The sequence below is a fragment of the Rhinoderma darwinii genome, chromosome 4 (assembly GCF_050947455.1).
Source record: "Rhinoderma darwinii isolate aRhiDar2 chromosome 4, aRhiDar2.hap1, whole genome shotgun sequence".
Taxonomy (NCBI): domain Eukaryota; kingdom Metazoa; phylum Chordata; class Amphibia; order Anura; family Rhinodermatidae; genus Rhinoderma; species Rhinoderma darwinii.
In genome coordinates, this window is record NC_134690.1 from 232,204,628 (window position 1) to 232,221,879 (window position 17,252).

A 17,252-nucleotide genomic window follows, 5' to 3' on the forward strand; every position below is an offset into this window, starting at 1 on the left:
CCCCTTCAGGACCAAGCTCATTTTGGCCTTCAGGACCAGACCCATTTTTTCAAATCTGACATATTTCACTTTATGTGGTAATAACTCCGGAACGCTTTTACCTATCAAAGTGATTCTGAGATTGTTTTCTCGTGACACATTGGACTTTATGATAGTGGAAAAATGTGGTCGATAAATTCAATATTTACCAGTGAAAAACACCAAAATTTGGTGAAAAATTGCAAAAATGTGCATTTTTCTAAATGTAAATGTATCTGCTTGTAAGACAGGCAGTTATACCACACAAAATTGTTGCTAATTAACATCCCCCATATGTCTACTTTAGATTGGCATCGTTTTTTGAACATCCTTTTATTTTTCTATGACGTCACAAGGCTTAGAACTTTAGCAGCAATTTCTCACATTTTCAAGAAAATTTCAAAAGGCTATTTTTACAGGGGCCAGTTCAGTTGTGAAGCGGCTTTTAGGGCCTTATATATTAGAAACCGCCAAAAAGTCACCCCATTTTAAAATCTTCACCCCTCAAAGTATTCAAAACAGCATTTAGAAAGTTTCTTAACCCTTTAAACGTTTCACAGGAATTAAAGCAACGTAGAGGTGAAATTTTCAAATTTCATTTTTTTTTTGCAGAAATTCATTTTTATTCTATTTTTTTTGTAACACAGAAGTTTTTACCAGAGAAATGCAACTCAATATTTATTGCCCAGATTCTGCAGTTTTTAGAAATATCCCACATGTGGCCCTAGTGTGGTAATGGACTGAAGCACCGGCCTCCGAAGCAAAGGAGCACCTTGTGGATTTTGGGCCTCCTTTTTATTAGAAAATATTTTAGGCTCCATGTCAGGTTTCAAGGGCTCTTTCGGTGCCAAAACAGTGGAAATCCACCAAAAGTGACCCCATTTTGGAAACTACACCCCTTGAGGAAATTATCTAGGGGTATAGTGAGCATTTTGACCCCGCAGGTTTTTTGCAGAAATTATTGGAAGTAGGCCGTGAAAATAAAAATCGTCATTCTTTCAAAGATTATGTAGGTTTAGCTAATTTTTTCTAATTTCCACGAGGACTAAAGGAGAAAAAGCACCACAACATTTGTAAAGCAATTTCTCCCGAGTAAAACAATACCCCACATGTGGTTATAAACGGATGTTTGGACACACGGCGGAGCTTAGAAGGGAAAGAGCGCCATTTGGCTTTTGGAGCTCAAATTTAGCAGGAATGGTTTGCGGAGGCCATGTCGCATTTGCAAAGCCCCTGAGGTACCAAAACAGTGAAAACGCCAAAAAAGTGACTCCATTGAGAAAACTACACCCCTTGAGGAATCCATCTAGGGGTGTAGTGAGCATTTTGCCCCCACAGGTGTTTCATAGATTTTATTAGAATTGGGCAGTGAAAATAAAAAAAATCCTTTTTCTTCAATAAGACGTAGCTTTAGCTCCAAATTTTTAATTTTCTCAACAAATAAAGGAAAAAAAGAACCCCAACGCTTGTAAAGCAACTTCTCTGGAGTACGGCAATACCCCACACGTGGTCGTAAAATGCTGTTTGGGCACACGGCAGGGCTCAGAAGGGAAGGAGCGCCATTTGCTTTTGGTGTACAGATTTTGCTGCATTTGGTTTCTGGTCGCTATGTTGCATTTGCAAAGTCCATGTGGGACCAAAACAGTGGATCCCCCCCAGAAGTGACGCCATTTTGGAAACAACACCCTCAAGGTATTCACCTAGGGGTGTAGTGAGCATGTTAACCCCACAGGTGTTTTGCAGAAATTCGTGTGCACACGATGTGGGAGAATGAAAATGGGAATTTTTCCTTAGATACGCCAATATGTGGTGCCCGGCTTGTGCCACCATAACAAGACAGCTCTCAATTATTATGCGGTGTTTCCCTGTTTTAGAATCACCCTACATGTGGCCCTAATCTTTTGCCTGGACATTCGACAGGGCTCAGGAGTGAAAGAGTACCATGTAAAATTGAGGCCTAATTTGGCGACTTATAAAGTATTGGTTCACAATTGCAGAGGCTTTGATGTGAAATAATAAAAGAAACCCCTGAGAAGTGACCCCATTTTGGAAACTGCACCCCTCAAGGCATTTATTAAGAGGTGTAGTGAGCATTTTCACCCCACGTGTCTTTTCCATAAATGATTGCGCTGCAGAAGGTACAAATTAAATAGTTTCCCTAGATATGCCAATTCAGTGTCAAATGTCATGCCCAGCTTGTGCCACTTTTTTTTTTATATACACCGTTCACCGTACGTTATAAACTACATGTTACCTTTATTCTGCGGGTCAGTACGATTCCGGCGATACCAAATTTATAGAACTTTTTTATAACTTTTTGCACAATAAAATTACTTTTGGAAAGAGAATGTATTTTTTCTGTCGCCAAGTTGTGAGAGCCATAACTTTTACATTTTTTCGTCGATGGAGCTGTATGAGGGTTTGTTTTTTTTGCGAGACAAGGTATAGATTTTATCGGTACCATTTTTGGATACATGCGACTTTTTGATCACTTTTTATTTCAATTTTTGGAAGACAGTGACCAAAAAAACAGTAATTATGGCAGTGTTTTTGAGTTTTTTTTTTACGGCGTTCACTGTGCGGAATAAATAACATAATATTTTTATAGTTCAGGTCGTTACGATCGCTGCGATACCAAATATGTATGGCTTTATTATTTTTTTCAATAATAAATGACTTATAAGGGAAAAAGGGCGATTGTGTTTTGTGTTATTATTTGAAACTTTTATTGTATGTTTTACAACTTTTATTTTTACTTTTTTTACACTTTTTTTTACACTTTTCTTTAGTCCCACTAGGGGACTTGAATGTCCAACTATTTGTTTGATGTTCTAATACATTGCACTACCTATGTAGTGCAATGTATTGGAACTGTCAGTTGTTCACTGACAGCAAGCCGATTAGGCTCCGCCTCTGGGCGGGGCCTAATCAGCTTACGTAATGGCAGACAGGAGTCCATTGTTAGGGCTCCTGTTGCCATGGTAGCAGTCGCCAGCCTTGCCATCGCATGGCAAGGCTGCCGATTTTCTACAAACCTCTAGGATGCAGCGATCACAATGGATCGCTGCATCGAAGGGGTTAATGCCAGGAATCGGAGCTAGCTCCGGTTCCTGGCGATAGATCGGGGTGTCCGCTGTAACATACAGCGGACACCCACTGCTGATGACGCCGGCTCAGCTTCTGAGCCGGAAGCTGAGCCGGCGCCATCTTGCCGATGTTACCGGAAGCCTCCTGGGCCCCGCCGACGACGGGGCATAGGAGGATTCCGTTACAGGCTGATCGGGAGGTAAGCATTAGCCCTCCGATCGCCTTTGCAGCCACAGGCAATCCAGCGATCACGTTGCTGGGGTGCCGGTGGCTATAAACTCCTCACATGCTGCGATCTCTATTGAACGCAGCATGTGAGGGGTTAATCGGTCGGATCGGAGGCTAGCTCCGGTCCTGGCCGATACCTTAGGGTGCCAGCTGTAACATACAGCTGTCACCCGGTGGTGATGTCGCTGGCTCAGCTCCTGAGCCAGCTTCATCTCCATGACGTATATTTACGTGAAAAGGCGGTAAGCCACCGATTTTAATGACGTATATATACGTGATCCGGCGGGAAGGGGTTAAGGACTGCCTGGATGTTTATAGTCAATGGGTGGTCCAGAAGTGGTTAATAGAGGTTACATGTTCAATTAATTGTGATTTTTGATTTGGGTCATATTTGCCCAGCCCTATGCTGGGGTGCTATTTATTGGAGCCCCTCCCATATCCTGTATTATATCACATCTTATTGATGTAATGTATACAAAAAAAAATTGGGTTTCATATTGGTCAATAAATATTATGTGCCTTAGCTTTGTCAGTTAAATTTTTTTAAATGACAAAGCTGAATGCAAAGACTTTGTATTTATGCATAGTTGTGTATGTATACATAAAGCGGAGATGGCTATTGGCCAAACTTCCATGTTTCAATATGAGTTGAGATAAGTAAGGGTGTACTCAGACATAGTGGTTAAATTGTGTTCTTTGTTGCAATATGACCGTCATATGTAAATAAATCCTTAGATTTCCCACATTAGATGTCTGTTCTTGTGACAGAATTCCCTTTAAAAAAAAAAAAAAAAAACCTGTCAGGGCTGAATAGCTATATTCAGTTCTCACATTCTATCTCGTGTAGGAGTGCACTATCCTGGCTATTAAGTTTTATTATAAAAAAAACCTGTTTAAGTTAGAATGACTGTCCAGTCCCCTGATGACTATTTCCTATATTATATCTATTTAAGGTTTCTTTCTATACTTACTCCATTTTCTGTCTGTGCAGTTGTGCTCTCCTGTTTTTCTGTAGTAGACGTTTAAAGCATTTGGATAATTTTCAACCTTACCTTGTTTCAGGTTTGAGTGGGACAAACTTTTGGAGAATGTTCATTGTTTGATCATAAGTGTGACAAAAACTGACAAGCAGGAAGCTTATGTACTCAGGTAATTTAAATGCCATTTCTGTCTGAAATAACCTGTTCAACATTTTTCTGATCAGGACCTGGCACCCTGACTCCCATTATACACAAATTATATGGCGGTCTTTATTCTAAAGGTCCATCGGCAATAAGGTAATACATGGTTCCGCTGCACGCTTTCACTTAGGTCAACTGTTGCCAGGGGAGGCGAGTAACTAGCCTACTTTTGTCCTGTGCAAGGGAAAATGATGCATTATACAGCGCCCACTGAAATCAATAGGCTTTAATGCAGCAGCTCTCTACAGTTCTCGCAGAGTAGAGGACCTCTTATAGCCCTATACTGTAATGGGACATACAGATGGTGGTTATCTAAAGCAGACAACCCATTTCACGTGTTGAGGTCCTTTTACACGGGCCAATAATTGGTCAAACGCGTTCATATGAATGCTCGCTCCCGCTCGTTGCTAAACAGGGCAACGATCAGCTGATGAACAAGCAAATACTCGTTCGTCGTATCGTTTCTTTTAGTCAGCAGCATACCTCCGTGTGTAAACAATTGTGCTGCCGACATGATGGACATGTATGGGACAAGCGATTGTATTAACGATCACTCATCCCCATGCACTGCTACTTGTGAAAGGAGAAAATAATCGTCAATTAACGAGCTCTCGTTGATCGGCGCTCGTCTACACGGCCCGTGTCGAGCCTTGTAAGAAGACCCTTACAGTATAACTAACACTTAGAGAATGTTGTGGGATCACTCATGGCTTTCATCAGCACTGCAAGGCTTCATTTGACATGCTTCATGGTGCCTTTAGAGGAATGGTAAGAATGTGCAAGATTAAATGTTCAACAGTTTTGGCACAGCTATCTGTCTACAAGAACTTAGAGGGCCATTATATCTGCATAATTATACTATGTATGGTGTTCTGTTTTTCAGCCATATGTTGTATCAGCCACAGTTCGGATAGGAACTACTGGTTTGGGTTTGCTAGGACCTGACAAGTTTTCCTTTTAAATATATATTTCAGTTATATAAACTATTAGTGCAGGAATATGTAAGCCAATTCTGCTTCTAATGCCAGCAAGGAACACCCTCGGTTCGTACAGCTTTCTGCTCTGCCTCCTAGGCACCCTACTTTGGAATGGGAGATAGTGCTGTTGAATGTAAGAAAACTGATTATTTTGCAATGTTCTGTGCTCTAATTGCTTTTTCTTCAGGTACACTTTTTAAAGACAACCTAAAAAGCGAACCAAAAAGAGTCTGTGAAATTGCCTTATAAACAAAAGCATGTAGATTAAAGAGACTGTCACCACATAAGTGCCTTATCTTGTACATAATGTGATCTGTTCTGTAATGTAGATTACGGCAGTGGTTTTTATTTATTTCGAAAAACGATCTATTTCCCCTAAATTATGACCTATTTTAGCTTTATGCTAATGACTTAAGACAACTGGGCACATAGTGATCCTGCGTTGTTCACTATGTGCAGCCACATACACACACATATACGCTACTGAATTGTCTTGACAGTAAATAGAAATCGTGTCCAACCAGGACGGGATGTCTATTCACAATCCCGACACTACGGTAACGTTTGTGTGTGATTTACAGCACAGCAAGCGTAATCTCGCTGTAAGCTGTCATTTACAGCGAGATCTCGTGAGATTACGCATGCGGTGCTGTAAGTCCCACACAAATGTTACCTCCTGGTTGGGCGTGATGTCTATTTACTGTCAAGACATTTCAGTAACGTTAATGTGTGTGTGTGTATGTGACTGCACATAGTGATCCTGCGTTGTTCACTATGTGCAGAGTAAGGCTGGGTTCACACAACCTATTTTCAGGCGTAAACGAGGCGTATTATGCCTCGATTTACGCCTGAAAATACGGCTCCAATACGTCGGCATTCATCTGCCCATTCATTTGAATGGGTTTGCCGACGTACTGTACCGACGACCTATCATTTTACGCGTCGCTGTCAAAAGACGATGCGTAAAATTACTGCCTCGTCAAAGTGCAGAACACTTCTTTGGACGTAATTGGAGCCGTTTTTCATTGAATCCAATGAAGAACAGCTCCAAATTACGGCCGTCAAAGACGCCTCTCAAAATGCGAGTACGAGCAATTACGTCTGAAATGACTGTGCTGTTTTCTCCTGAAAACAGCTCCGTAATTTCAGATGTAATGGTCGTTATCGTGTGCACATACCCTAAATGAATGGAGAGAAGTGCATGACGCTGATTGGTCAGCGCCATACACTTCTCTTTACAACGCCCACTCGGTCAAAAAGTAAAAACACGATCAGTTGTCCTTTAAGAAAGTCATTAGCATAAAGCTAAAATGGCTCATAACTTGGTCAAAATAGATCGGTTTTCTAAATAAAAAACACTGCTGTAATCTACATTATAGCGCTGATCACAATATGTACAAGATAGGGCACTTATAATAGACCGTGTGACTGACAATAGAACGTGTGACTGACAGGCTGTATACACGGCAGCCATCAATTACTTCTGAGGGAGCAGACGTGCGCTCCTTTCATGAATATAGCACTCGTAATGTAGTCCGCTGTATTTTTTGCTAGCCAAACAGCACAACATTTGTGCCATTTGGGCTAATAGTGAAGCGGGATTATCTCCATACTATGCTGCACTTAAACAGGGTGGCATCATGATGGCAGGTCTGCTTTAGTGGTTGGCCAGTATTAGAAATACATGGCTGCTTTTTAGCAAAAGCAGTGTCAAACCTGTCCACAGCTTGTCCCCATTCACTAGTATAAGGCTGAGATGCAATACCAGACACAACCCAGGGGCTAGTATGGTGCGGTTTCTGGAAGAAATCAGCCATGTTTTTCTAATCCTGTTCATCCCCCATTAAGCAAGTGAAGCCAGTTCATACATAGCTTGTGCATCTAACTATTGAGCCCAGGATTCTAAATGACACTTAATTAATCACCTTCCTATATGTATTGTGCAGAAGTTTAAGTAGTCTAATATTATCTGCTTCTCCCAATATTCTAAATGTATTAATGTTTTTGTTTCATTTTGCAGTGAGAGTAGCATGTTTGTCTCCAAGAGACGTTTCATTTTGAAGACATGTGGTACCACCCTCTTACTGCAAGCACTGGTTCCCCTGTTGGAGCTCGCTAGGGAGTACTGTGGGTTTGATGACATTCAGGTAAGTTTAAGATTAATTAAGAAAGTCAGATGAAGCACAGACTGCTCAGTTCATGTACATTTTTAGGATATAGGAATCAATATTCTTTGCATAATCCCAAGGATTTGACAGGTGAAAGGTTAGGGTTTCCAGTACACCATATGCACTGCAACAGGTTGTTAAGAACAGAAGTATAAAAAAAAAGCTAACACAGCTTGCAAGAGCTGCAGTCTGAAAGTATAGTTATATAGTGAAACTATATATACCTGGAGTTAAATTAAAAACGAAAAAAAAATTTGCACTTCGTTTCAGCCGGCAATCTCCATTCCTTCATTTATTTTCACACCACCTAAAATACAGTTTGCAACCTGTTCCTTGTTTCACTTTTTTTTTTTTTTTTAAATGTGGGAGTCTCCCTCCCAGTAATACATGCTAGATGTGTGTCCAGGATGCTGCTGCTTTCACCACAACTCTACTGTGCATACTGAAGTTGCTTGTGTGAGATTCTCCTGCTGCTCTCCTCTTTATACACGGATACTGTTTACCTGTGTGTGTTCTCTCTGGGTCGATATCAATGGGTTGTCACGGCAGCCAGGGGACTAATGAAGGCCCCCACCTCTGCCATGTTAGTCCCCCTAGTAAGCACTGCAAGGAGCATGTTGGAGTCTCCTAGTGGAATTTTCAAAAGTAAAATAAATTTAATGAAGTTTTAAATATACAAAAGAATATTAAAATAAACTTTTCCCATTTTTAAATAAAATGTAAACCATAAGTGGCATCGCCACATCCGTAGAAGTCTGAACAAATAAAAAGGTATCAATAAGTTGTATGTATCGGATTTTTCGGACTAAGACGTAGTTTTTAGCAAGAATAGATCTTGCTAAAAAGTCCCTGCGTCTTAGTCGGCAGTCAAGGGACCTGGCAGCGCCAGACCCCTCTGACCGCTTCCTTAACCCTTTCCCGACCCATGACGTGGCGGCACTTCATGGAGCGGGGGCGTATTGGTTGGAGCGGGCTCAGGCGCTAACCCCGCTAGATACACTGCAGATGTCAGCTGTCTTTTACAGCTGACACGCTAATGGCCAGTAACAGCAATCGTGCCGTTCCTGGCCGTTTAGTTAAATGCCGCGGTCCATAGCGACCACGGCATTTATAGGGGTTTTTCCATGAAGGACATTCATCACATCCACAGGATATGTCATAAATGTCAGATGCCGGTCCTACCTCTGAGACCCGCACCTATCTTTAGAACGGAGCCACCTACCCCATTCTAGCTTTTTATACTCTAGCGCTGTTCACATCTGCGGTCATCAATTTTGCATGACAGACAGTAAATGTGCCCGACATACCCCATTGATATATAATAGGGGTCAGTTTGGTTTCGTGATGATGTCCATTATTTTGCCGAAATGAGTATTGCTGCTTGTTGCGCTATTTATCAGTCAAATGTGACGGAATCTGGCGATGGGGGCTGCGAATTTAACCTGCAACGCAGATTGACAGAGCCTTATATAGTTTTCCAGTGTACTTTCTGTATAAATTTCTCATGACCATGCGCTGTGGTCCCTTCAAAACAGCTGATTGGCGGGGGTCCCAGGTGTTGTACCCCAACCGAACAGATAATGATGGCCTATCCTGAGGATAGGCCATTAATTTCTAGGGACTGGACAACCCCTTTAATCTATCCTGCATGTGTCAATAGTCAGAAACATGAACAGAGACTATCTGAAAGTATTTCTGTTTGCAATACCATTTATATATTTTTTTCTTTAAGTTGGGTTTAGTTTGCGTCTGTTCCGCTAGGTTTACCGTTTTTTTGATGGAAACAATAGCACAGCACACTACGCTATTGCTTGTCAACACTGGAGCCTGGGAAACAGATGCAAACTGAAAGAAGAAAAAAAATATTGAAATCCATGGTATGGCAAACGGAAACTATACTTTCCGTTTTGTCCATCTGTTCCTCATACGGAACAGACAAAGGGCAAACGTAATGTGAACAGGCACTTATCGAGACTAGATGAGCCTGGGAGCTGCAAAGGCAATTTGTACTGGTCTCCTGAGAGCTGCACTTGCACTTTTAATGTGGACACATTGTCTTTACTTATCAGACTTTTTCTTTTCTTTTTTTACTTTTGCAGAACTTCTTTTATTCACGAAAAAATTTTATGAAACCAGACCATCAGGAATACCCACATAGAAATTTCCAGGAAGAAGTTGAATTCCTAAATGAAATTTTTCCAAGTATGTGGATTATTCTACAATTAATCATTTTTGTCTCCCCACAGCTTTTTAATATGTACCAATTCTGGCACATTTTACCTTAGAATTAAATGTTGCATTGCTTAGCAAGCATTTGATTTAATTTAAATTCATAAATTACTTTTAAGTATGAGGTTTTAACCGAAATCTAACCATAGAAGCAGATAGTGCTGGTGTGCATGCTCGGCCAGCGTTCCATTCTTTTCTATGGGACTTCCCTGAACGCTGTCTCCGGCATGTCCATAGTGGAGCACTTCAGGGGACTTTCTGTCCCTGTTCTCCTCATCGCTGGCGTCCCTAGCAGTCAGACCCCCCATCGATCACACGTTTCCCTGATCCATGGTTTTTGTGGGAGAATCCCTTTAATAACTTTCACAAATTTACAGCTGGGAGTGAGGAGACCATGGCATGTTCGTGTTATATTGAGGTCTAAGAAATGCTGACGGGTCAGTATAGGAGAGGGTAAGGCCAATCTAAACATACCTTTTGTCTCAGCAATGCAAGTCACCTGACTAAGAAATCAATGTTCGATTCCCCCGGCATGGCGGTTGCAAGTGCCACTTTGCTCTGAGTGACAGCTCTAGCGGTTAATTAGCACTTGCAGAACAAGTGTCTGCCTTAATGTCACTTTCGATCGTGTCCCCGTTGGAATTAAACATTGTTTTTGCATGACCGAGACAAAAGGTATGTTTAAAGTACTGTTCCCCCTCCCCTATATCTCTGTCAGTAGTTTTTAGGATTCAGAACTGCTGATCGATGACCTTTAAAGAATGTTCCACTTCAAAATGACAACCATAAAGCATACAAGCATCAGACAGTGATCCCCTCCACTTCCTTGATCCTGTTCCCTTGTATTGCTACCTAAGGAGAAGAAATATAAATCGTGATTACTCAATGTGCACAATAAGCCTGAGTTCACTCGGGGCGGATACGCTGCGCAAAAGCACGCAGCATATCCGCCCTGTGGCCGCAGGGAATTCCGGGCGAAAAACCGCACCAAACTGTGGTGCAGTTTTTTGCCTGGAATGTCTGCTGCTGAAAACTGCAGCACCAGCCGGCCTGATACTAGTCTGGTTTGCCACTATTCCGGCCTCCTGGGATGAAGCTTCATCACAGGAGGCTGGTGCTCTGACTTCATAAAGGCCGGCCTCTTGGTATGACGTTTCATCCCATGTGACCGCCGCTACAACTTGCGATTGGCTGTAGGTGTCACATGGGATGAAATGTCATCCCAGGGGGCCAGCCTGGAGGAAGAAACAGACTCCTGGGCAAGTACAAGATTTTTTGATTTTTTTTTTCGCAGTGGCGTTTTTGCGGCGGAATCGCTGCTAACCCGCCGCAAAAAAATGCAACAGCTGCTATTGTGGTTTTTACTTCCCCATTGAATTCAATGGGGAAAAGCGCAACACATAAGCAGCTTTTAGGCAAATATAATTGACATGCTGCGGAATACAATTTCGCACCGTAGGTCAATTTCGGAGCATTTTTTCCGCTCAGTGTTTACACAGCGTGCGCATGAGATTTGTTTTATCTCATCCTTTTGCTGCTACTGTATTTACTGCAGATTTTCTGCAATGAATTCTGTTGTGGAAATTCTTCAGTATTTATGCAACGTGTGAACTGACCCAAAGTTTGGTGTTAAAGAGGCTCTGTCACCAGATTTTGCAACCCCTATCTGCTATTGCAGCAGATAGGCGCTGCAATGTAGATTACAGTAAGGGTTTTATTTTTAAAAAACGAGTATTTTTGGTCAAGTTATGACCATTTTTGTAGTTATGCAAATGAGGCTTGCAAAAGTCCAAGTGGGTGTGTTTAAAAGTAAAAGTCCAAGTGGGCGTGTATTATGTGCGTACATCGGGGCGTTTTTAATACTTTTACTAGCTGGGCGCTCTGAAGAGAAGTATCATCCTCTTCTCTTCAGAACGCCCAGCTTCTGACAGTGCAGATCTGTGACGTCACTCACAGGTCCTGCATCGTGACGGCCACATCGGCACCAGAGGCTACAGTTGATTCTGCAGCAGCATCAGCGTTTGCAGGTAAGTCGATCTTACCTGCAAATGCTGCTGCAGAATCAACTGTAGCCTCTGGTGCCGATGTGTCCTCGCTCGTCTGACACGATGCAGGACCTGTGAGTGACGTCACAGATCTGCACTGTCAGAAGCTGGGCGTTCTGAAGAGAAGAGGATGATACTTCTCTTCAGAGCGCCCAGCTAGTGAAAGTATTAAAAACGCCCCGATGTACGCACATAATACACGCCCACTTGGACTTTTACTTTTAAACACACCCACTTGGACTTTTGCAAGCCTCATTTGCATAACTACAAAAATGGTCATAACTTGGCCAAAAATGCTCGTTTTTCTTTAAATAAAAACGTTACTGTAATCTACATTGCAGCGCCGATCTGCTGCAATAGGAGATAGGGGTTGCAAAATCTGGTGACAGAGCCTCTTTAAGTACTGGTTAGCAACTTGCTGCAACAGACTTAACCCCCTGCTGCTGTGACTGCAAAGGTAGCCCAAGTCTTTTCTGATACATTCAGGAGGTCCTTTGCTGAATTTCTGCCAGACATTGTTTGATGAGCAAGCAGGCTGATAGCTATTTTTATTTTTTTTCCCTCTTATTCATTTCTATGGTTGATTCATTTAATTGGTAGCTTGTTAATAAGCCACTAGAGGGAAGGTCCGTGTATTAAATATTTTGTTTCCTCTTTTCAGATGGTGCAGCTTATTGCATGGGGCGCATGAATTCTGATTGCTGGTGAGTATGCACCCCAATAGAAAAATTTGTTTTATGTTTTGAAATGTCTCAGTACAATCATTTCTTTACCCATTTTATTTTGGGCCTTAATTAAGAGATGTTTGTTTTTTGTTTTATTTTTTTATTTTTATTTTTCACTATTGTCGCATTTCATAAACACTTATTTTTTTTTATTTAACATTTTAATTTACTTTTTTTGAGGGGAAAAAACGCCAATTTATTTTTTTGCATCCTAAATTTGCTGTTTACAGGGTGGTATAAATAACATACCGTATTTTTTGGACTAAGAGGCACCCAGGTTTTATTCCACAGAAAATAGGGAAAAAATTCATATTTTACTACTTTTACAAAGAAAAAACTATTGGTTAAAAAAATTCTTCAGTTTCACCACATTCTGAGAACCGTAACTTATATTTTTTTGAGCGGTGTGAGGGCTTATTTTTTGCGGGACGAGCTGTAGTTTTTATTAGATTTATTAGCACCATTTTTTTGGTACATAAGTTTGTGGTTTTTTTTTATCACTATTTCAGTCTTTTTAGTGCTCTGGTGACCAAAAAACAAAGATGTTTTTCTGGTCCGCAAATTCCAGGACCGTGTTCCGTGAAATGTCCTCCGCAGTTCATCCGTATGTAATCCGCAAAATGCGGATAAAAAAAAAAAAGCCTAGGTAAAACAGGATGACGACAGAACTCATTCCCGGTCGTCGCCTAGCAACACTTCCGCCAACTGCGGTTGACACACGGAGGTGTACCCGCATTTTCCACGGGCCCATTGGCTTCTATGGGCATGTCTGCATCGAATTTGCGGGCCGTAATAAGGCATGTCCTGAGTTTCTGCGGCACGGATTTGCGGACATGCAGAGACCCGTGAAAACACGGATAGTGTGTATGGGCCCATAGAAATGAATGGGTCCGCAATTCTCCCGTGGATTTGCGGGGGAATTGCGGACGCAAAAACACGTTCGTGTGCATGGGGCCTAAAATTTTTTTTTTTACGCCGTTCAGAGTCAAAAAATGCTATATTGTAATAGTTTCAGACTTTTATGGCCGCAGCGATATAATTTTTTTTTATTTGTACATTGTGCTTGGAGAAATGGTAAACATTTTTTATTTTTATAACTTTTAAAAAAACAATTACACTCCTGAGAACTTTTTTTTTAAAAATTATAGTAGTTCCCCTAGGGGACTTGAACCAGCAATCATTAGATCGCTGGTACAATACATGGATGAGATATGGAAATAGCATAACTTGCTATTTCCATAACTACTATTCTGTTGTATATGTGTTACGGAAACGGAGTAGCTCAGCGAGTTACGCTGTTTGCGTAACTCGACCAGGAAGTGAAGTGGCCGGAAGACAGAGCAGCCGGGTAAGATAGAACAGGGTTTAGGGGGACCCGTTCTAGAGATAGATGCGGGTCCCTGTGCATATGTCATAAATGTCCTTCATGGGATAACCACTATAAATGCCGCAGTCACTATTGACTGCGGCATTTAACTAGTTAAACGGCCAGTAACAGTTCCTGGCAGTTAAAGAGGCTGTCACCAGATTCTCAAATCCCTAACTCCTATTGCATGTGATTGGCGCTGCAATGTAGATAACAGTAAAGTTGTTGTTTTTTTTAAAAAAACGTTCATTTTTGGCCAAGTTATGAGCTATTTTATATATATATATATATATATATATATATATATATATATATATATGCAAATGAGCTTTGAAATGGACAATTTGGCGTTTTTTTTCTTTATGTCCAACTGGGCGTGTATTGTGTTTTTAACTGGGCGTGTTTACGTGTATGACGCTGACCAATCAGTGACCAGTCAGGGATCCTCTACATTCATTTACACAGCAGCGATGTGCCGCCACATAAACAGATTAACGTTAATCAAGTGTCCTGATAATGAATACACATGACCTCCAGCCTGGACGTCATGTGTATTCAGAATCCTGACACTTCTGACTCTTTTCTGAGAGAGTCCAGCAAGCCACGCGTAATCTCGCGAGATTACGGAGGTAAACGAGATTTTGTTTCCCTTGCTGGAAATCTCAAGGAAGAGTCAGGATTCTGATTACACATGACGTCCAGGCTGGATTTCATGTGTATTCATTATCAGGACACTTGATTAACGTTAATCTCTGTGTATGTGGCTGCACATCGCTGCTGTGTAAATGAATGGAGATGAGTGTATGACGATGACTGGTCACTGATTGGTCAGCGTCATACACGTAAACACGCCCAGTTAAAAACACAATACACACCCAGTTGGACATAACGGAAAAAAAAATGCCCAATTGTCTATTTCAAACCTCATTTGCATATATATATAAAATAGCTCATAACTTGGCCGAAAATGAACGTTTTAAAAACAAAAAAAGTTTGCTGTTATCTACATTGCAGCGCCGATCACATGCAATAGGAGATGGGGATTTGAGAATCTGGTGACAGAGCCTCTTTAAAGCAGCGTGTCAGAAGCGGACAGGAGCTGGCTCAGTGCGTGCGCCCGCTTCATAAATCATTCCCTCTCTGCGCCATGATGTGTTGGCACATCATGGGTAGGGAAGGGGTTGAGTAAGGAGCGATCAGGCAGCCCGGCGCTGCCAGGTACCTTGACTGCCGACTGTCTTATAGCCTGAAAAATACGGTAACTTTATCCTGTGGGTCGTTATGATTACAGCAATATAAAATTGATATACTGTTGCACAATAAGAAGTTTGTTTTTGTTGCCATATTCTAAAAGTATAACGTTTTTATTTTTCCGCCGACATGCTGTATGCCCTGCCAATCAATACAAAGTTTATGGCAGTGAGAAACTGCCAAGCACAGAGCCTGCATACTGGTGAACTGCTTTAGAACTCCATATGTCTGTCTGACACATGAAAGAGGGTGTCATTTATTTTTTCTTAACCCCTTTACACACCAGGATGTAACTGCACGTCCTAGTGCGGGGGATGAATATGAGGCGGGCTCGCTCATGCGCTCAGCCCGCTTCATATGCTGCGGGTGTCGGCTTTGTATTATAACTGCCACTAACGGCCAGGTCTGCATTCTTTCTGCCTCTGTTAAGCCCTGCCTCTGGCAGGAGCCTATAAATATTACAATGCATTGCGACACATTGGTATTGCAGTGTATTGTACCAGCGATCTAGTGATCACTGGTTCAAATCCCCTAGGGGAGCTAATAAAATAATTTTTTTATTTTTTGTACACTACTGTAAACTTAGAGAACCTTTCACCTCCCCAAACATGTGCAGCATGTTCTAGGAAAGGCTTCACAAACCCGGTCTCAAGTAAAATTATTATTCTAACTCCCTCCGTTGTTTACATATCGGTGCCGTTATATTTGGCGCCCGATATGTAAATAAGCCCCTGAACAGTCACCGGAGTGTTTCTAACTAACTAAAAGGCAAGGGTGCGTGAAGTCTCCGCTCTGACACTGTCTAATCAGCTGTGGACAGTGTCAGGGCGGCTAGCGCTTTTCTCTCCCGCGAGAACACACACAGACTTGGTGGTTGTGCTGCAGATAGCGTGGGCATGAACGCGTGCATGTACGGCCGTTCACGCGCACATCGACGGATGTAAGTAGATCTCCCCCTGGTCTCTGCTTCTCCCCCTGGTCTCTGCTTCTCCCCCTGGTCTCTGCTTCTCCCCCTGGTCTCTGCTTCTCCCCCTGGTCTCTGCTTCTCCCCCTGGTCTCTGCTTCTCCCCCTGGTCTCTGCTTCTCCCCCTGGTCTCTGCTTCTCCCCCTGGTCTCTGCTTCTCCCCCTGGTCTCTGCTTCTCCCCCTGGTCTCTGCTTCTCCCCCTGGTCTCTGCTTCTCCCCCTGGTCTCTGCTTCTCCCCCTGGTCTCTGCTTCTCCCCCTGGTCTCTGCTTCGCACAAACACCAAGTCTGTGTGTGTTCTCGTGGGAGGGAACACAGCGCTACCTGCCCTGACACTGTCCGCAGCTGATTGGACAGTGTCAGAGTGAAGACCTCACGCCCCCTTGCCTTTTAGTTGGTTAGAAACATTGACTGTTCATGGGCTTCTTTACATATCGGGTGCCAAATATAACAGCACCGATATGTAAATAACCGAGGGAGTTAGAAAAATAATTTTACGTGAAACGGTTGTTGAAGCCTTTCCTATAACATGCTGCATATGTTTGGGGATGTGAAAGGTTCTCTTTGTTCAAAAATCCCCCTTTTCCCATTCTTCTAAAGTAATGTAAAAAAATAAACAAAATTGGCATCACCGCACCTATGAAAGTCCAAATTCCAATACAATATTTGAGCACCAAAAAATAAAACCAGAATTGCTGATTTTTGGTCACCTTAGCGCAAAAAAAAAAAAGTAAGGTATCAAAGTTGTAAATACCAGCAAGGGTACAAATAAAAACTACAGCTTGTCCTGCAAAAAATAAGCCCTCACACCACTCAATGGACAAAAAAATTAAAACATTTTGACTCTCAGAATGCGGTGCCATATTGTTTAACATAGTTTTTTCTTTGTAAAAGTAGTAAAATATTAAAAAATAACTATAAATTTGGTATCCCTGTAACCGCATTGAGCGCAGAATAAAGTTGTAATTTTTACTGCATGGTGAAAGCTGTAAAAACAACCCAAAAACTAGTGTA

The 17,252-nt window shown here is 41.9% G+C and overlaps 1 protein-coding gene across 4 annotated transcripts in view; it reads left to right on the plus strand.

The window, feature by feature from the left end:
* Positions 1-17,252, plus strand: part of AMD1 (adenosylmethionine decarboxylase 1) — a 33,963-nt gene that overhangs the window by 10,239 nt on the left and 6,472 nt on the right. For 3 of the 4 annotated variants that reach the window (XR_012883193.1, XM_075862275.1, XM_075862276.1), the window contains exons 2-5: positions 4,396-4,482; positions 7,512-7,638; positions 9,759-9,861; positions 12,595-12,637. Coding sequence is in view for 3 of the 4 variants with exons in the window: in XM_075862275.1 (XP_075718390.1) it covers positions 4,396-4,482; positions 7,512-7,638; positions 9,759-9,861; positions 12,595-12,637 (360 nt within the window). In the remaining variant the exon portion in view is untranslated. The remainder of the gene's footprint in view (positions 1-4,395; positions 4,483-7,511; positions 7,639-9,758; positions 9,862-12,594; positions 12,638-17,252) is intronic. The other variant, XM_075862277.1, reaches the window with a different exon arrangement.